Genomic DNA, 4,494 nt, shown 5'->3' on the forward strand with positions numbered 1-4,494 from the left:
AGCGCGGGTTGGGGGGTTGCGGGGAGGGGTGCGAGGGGGGAGCGCTGCGACCCCTCCCGCGGGTCCCAGCGTGTCCGTGTGGGGTTATGTCACCGGTGTCGCGACATGTCGGGCGGCACTGAGGTGACAGTCGGGGAGGGCAAGGTCAGGGGCAGACAGCGGGTCCTCGCGGGAGCTTGAGCGGCTTTGGGCTGAGATGGGGTCACCTGAGGAACTCGAATGCCATGTGTGCGGGAATCCCTTGTGTGCGATCCCGCCCTTCCCCGGGATGTGCCGGGATTGCTCCCTGCTCAGGGGCCACTGCAGTGGCTGTGGGATGTGCTTGCGGCTCCTGGAATCTGCCCAGGAATGGCTTATTTTGGAATGAGAGCGTCCCAGAAGGGCGACTGAAATAAGGGAATGTCCTTTGCTTCGAGTGCGGGAGGCTTGGGTTAAAAACAGGAAGGGAAAGACCCATCCAGGTCAATATTGTGGGAGACTATCCCTGAAAAGCACAGAGTGATGTGCTGCTGTTTAGAGAAGGAACAGGAAGCCTCTAGGCTGGGGGTTTTTTTGTTTTTTTTTTTTTTTAAATATAAACTCGTGGAAAATGTTTTTATTTCACCTTGGGCACTGACCTGTTGCTGCCTGCCCTTGCAGGATGTTGGCTTCCAGAGTGTTCAGCCTCGTCGGGAGGAGATCCATCTCCACCTCCCTGTGCCTGAGGGCACATGGACACGGTGGGTCCCGGCTGCTGGCAGGGAGGGTCAGGAAGGGAATAAAACAGGTCCTGGAGGGCAGGAGCACAAAGAGCTGCGCTGGGTGGGGTGTGGGTGAGGGTGAGGGGAGGGTTGGGATGGAGGGAGCTTGGGGAGGTGGCGGGAATTGCAGTCATGGAATCATTCAGGTGGGAAAAGAGCTCCAAGGTTCACCGAGTCCAAGCTCGATTCCCACCTTGTCCCCAGCCCAGAGCACTCAGTGCCACCTCCAGCCCTTCCTGGGACACCTCCAGGGATGGGCACTCCAAACCTCCCTGGGCACTTCCAAGGCCTGAGCTCCCTTTCCATGGAGAAATTGCTCCTGGTGTCCAACTTGAACACACATGAGGTGCTGGTTGTGCCAGGAGCAAAATAACCTCATTTACAGAGTCCCAGACAAAGACACTCCATTGTGGCTTAAGTGACAGACGTTGTTGGAATCCCTGTAATGTTTATTTTCTCCATGACTGGAGTCCCTAAGGGTGCTCTGATAGCTGGGCAGGGAATGTTTCATCCTCCTCCTCCTCAGGGATTCTCCTTGAGCTGCAGGGAACAAGGCATTGCAGTGACCGCTCTACTGCATTTGTCTTTGATACAAACAAATATAAATACATATATATGAGGCAGGAAGGATGGCAGTGATTGCCTGGAGAAGCTGTGGCTGACCCTGGATCCCTGGCAGTGCCCAAGGCCAGCTGCACTTTCGGAGCTGTTGGCTTTTGTGTCGTGAGCAGTCAGAGATGTTTGTGCAGGACCTTGACTGGTGTCCCTGTGTCCCCCCCCTCAGCTGGCGTTGTCAAGGCAGAGGATTACACCCTGCCAGGCTACGTGGACCGGCGGGACGTGCCCCTGCCCGAGGTGGCCTTCGTGAGGGACCTCTCTGCGCAGCAGAAGGCGCTCAAGGAGAAGGAGAAGGCGTCGTGGAGCGCTCTGTCCGTGGATGAGAAAGTGGAATGTAGGTTCTGGGGGGGGCTTCGAGTGACCCCACAGGCAGCAGCAACACAATTTCCATGTTCAGTGTCATGGCATGGGTTGGGTGGGGAGGGATCTTGAAGATCATCTCATTCCTTTATCCCAGGGTGCTCCAAGCTTCATCCAGCCTGGCCTTGGGCACTGCCAGGGATCCAGGGGCAGCCACAGTTTCTCTGGGCATTCTGTGCCAGGGCCTCCCCACCCTCCCAGGGAGGAATTCCTTCCCAATATCCCATCTAAACCCACTCAGCTCAAAGCCATTCCCCTCGTCCTATCACTCCAGGTCCTTACCAAAAGTCTTTTGACAGCTTTTTGTTCTGGGCCATGCCTGGAACAGCTCTTAATCCAGGTTTTTCACAGTGGCTCTATGAGCAGAGCTGATGCATGAAGGAATTTTCTTAATCATGATGGAGCTCCTTGTGTGCACACACCCATGGTTTTTATTCCCAAGATCTTTGGAGCTGTTACAGAACATGAAATGCTCCTGCTCCATATCTGAGGTCACATTCAGCCATTCCTTCCTCTTCCAGAAACCTAATACTAATAATTATTATATTTATTTCTTGGTTCCTTGCTTCCAACAAGGAAAAAAATCTCCTCAACACAACAACGTGCCATTGTTAGTCCAGCTGAGTGAAATGAGCCCCAAACACAAACGTGGATTTGAATGTTAATGAGCACTGACCTTGGCATGAACCAAATTCCAGCTGGTGAAAGCTCCCCGTGGGTGTTTTGACTTGCAAATAAAACTGTCTCATCTTTTCCAGCTGCTCTTGTGGTATGAAGGGAGAACCTGGGCTGGGAAAGGTTTAAAACTCTTTGGGGAATTGCTCACGTCTTCCTGAGCGCTCTCCAAATTTTCTGTTGCTTTGGATTTGAAATTCCTGTGGATTTCAGTGGCAGAGCTGAGAAGCTTTTTGAGCTCGGAGCATTCCTGTTGGAATTATTTGTGCTAGGAAGCTTTGGGGTCAAAAACCACACTGGGAATTGGAGGGGAGGAAGGAAATCTCCCATTTTTCCTTTCAGGTCTATACTGCAACTTTTGCCCAACCTTAGCATAATCTGTAAAATGGAGACTAAAATCGATGTGGGGATGAAACAACTGATGGCTTTGGCGTGTGCCAAACCTAATTTAACATCCATCCCCTTTTTGGGCAGCCTCAGGTTTCGTTCACCTCCCTCTGCAGAGTTCCTGGTCACCTGCAGATCCCAGGGAAAGTTAAAAGAGAGGATTTGATGCATTTTTTCCCCAGTGTATCGGATGAAATTCAACGAGACCTACGCAGAGATGAACAAAGGGACAAATGAGTGGAAAACCATCCTGGGGGGAGTGTTGTTCTTCCTTGGTCTCACTGGAGTCATCCTCATCTGGCAGAAGCACTTCAGTAAGTAGCTCTTCCATGGAGAGCCGGGATCAGGTGATGCCTGATGGGAATTCTCTGTGGGGTCAGGATGGTTTCATGGAACAGCCATAACGGGGACTTCCCAGCAGGAGCTGTTTGTTAGTCCCTGGAAACTCCATCCTGGAGTTGGAACTTGTGGGGATGTAGCAGAAATGTTCAGGAAGCTGACTCACAGAAAGGTGGTGGAGCTCTGGGAGGACAGGAAATGGAGGGGAATGAGTGATGATATTCCTGATCCCAGAGCTTCCCCTCTGTGCTGCTGGAAAAGCTTTTGCTGCCTTGGTAGTGAACATTTGGGTTTCTACCATGTTTGGCTGCTTTCCCAGCTAAGGATTTGACCTCCAGGGAGCCTCCAGGTGCTGGGAGGCAGAGCAGCAGTTAAAGGAGCTGCTCCCTGCCTTGAGGCTCCCCAAAAAAGGAAAGCAGGGAGTTGTTATCTTGGTGATGGAGGAAAGCAAGAGAATCCGTGTGGGAATGTGGTCTGAACTGGATGCTGCAGAAACTGGATGCAGGGAGTGGAGGTTGCAACAGATCACAGAACCACAGGCTGGGCTGGGCTGGGTTGGGTTGGGAGGGATCTTGAAGGTTATCCCATTCCACCCCTGCTGTGGGCAGGGACACCTTCCACTATCCTGGGTTTCTCCAAGCCCCATCCAACCTGGCCTTGGACACTTCCAGGGATGGGGCAACCACAGCTTCTCTGAGCAACCTGCTCCTGTGGGATGACTTCAGGGGGGGAAAAACCCTTTTGATAGTGAAACTTAGCCCAGAATTCCCAACTTGCTGATGTGAGGACATAATTCCATAATGGCCATTCCCACCCCGCAGTGTACGGCGCCATCCCGCACACCTTCTCCGAGGAGTGGCTGTCGGCTCAGACCAAGAGGATGTTGGACATGAGGGTTAACCCCGTGGAGGGCATCTCAGCCCAGTGGGATTTTGACAAGAACGAATGGAAGAAATAAAGCAACTCAGTGGAACCTGCTCTGCTTGAATATGAAATGATTCCATCACCTGTGTGTGACCTCGTTGCTTGTTGTACTGGAACACCCTCTCCACCTCCAGAAATGCTAATAAATGTCTGGTTAACTTGAGAGGTGCCTGTTGCTGGTCTCTGGATGTGTTTCTTGGGGTGGGACATGCGGTTCCTGAACAAGATTTGCTTCCTGGCTTAATGTTTTCAAGGGCTAAGAAAGCTGCTGCCAAATTTCTCCCTCCAGCTAAGCTGGTGTCCCCTGAACTCTGCAAAATGTAAAAATGCCGCTCTGAAGACTAAACCAAGCTTGGACTTCAGTTTGCCCTTTTCCTGATGGGACAGGAAACCATCAGGAAACTTGATGTTGTGGTTTAGGAGCTGTGGTGGGATCTCAGCCACTTGCTGG

General features: G+C 52.1%; 1 protein-coding gene across 1 annotated transcript; it reads left to right on the plus strand.

Moving 5' to 3' along the window:
- The first annotated feature begins 528 nt into the window (after positions 1 to 528).
- On the plus strand, positions 529 to 4,206 carry LOC103620089. The gene is made up of 4 exons (XM_008638678.2): positions 529 to 719; positions 1,525 to 1,692; positions 2,963 to 3,094; positions 3,941 to 4,206. Exons 1-4 carry the CDS (start codon positions 641 to 643, stop codon positions 4,075 to 4,077), a joined length of 516 nt encoding a protein of 171 aa, XP_008636900.1. The 5' UTR covers positions 529 to 640; the 3' UTR covers positions 4,078 to 4,206.
- The last annotated feature ends 288 nt before the right edge of the window (positions 4,207 to 4,494 follow it).

This window comes from Corvus brachyrhynchos, unplaced genomic scaffold (genome assembly GCF_000691975.1).
Source record: "Corvus brachyrhynchos isolate BGI_N302 unplaced genomic scaffold, ASM69197v1 scaffold26, whole genome shotgun sequence".
In the NCBI taxonomy this organism is placed as follows: Eukaryota; Metazoa; Chordata; class Aves; order Passeriformes; family Corvidae; genus Corvus; species Corvus brachyrhynchos.

Bases quoted from the DNA above. Each gene is read 5' to 3' on its own strand.
- LOC103620089 (XM_008638678.2), top strand. From the start codon at position 641: ATGTTGGCTTCCAGAGTGTTCAGCCTCGTCGGGAGGAGATCCATCTCC. The intron at 720-1,524 runs GTGGGTCCCGGC...CCCCCCCCTCAG, and splicing joins CCTGAGGGCACATGGACACG to CTGGCGTTGTCAAGGCAGAG. The intron at 3,095-3,940 runs GTAAGTAGCTCT...CCCACCCCGCAG, and splicing joins CATCTGGCAGAAGCACTTCA to TGTACGGCGCCATCCCGCAC.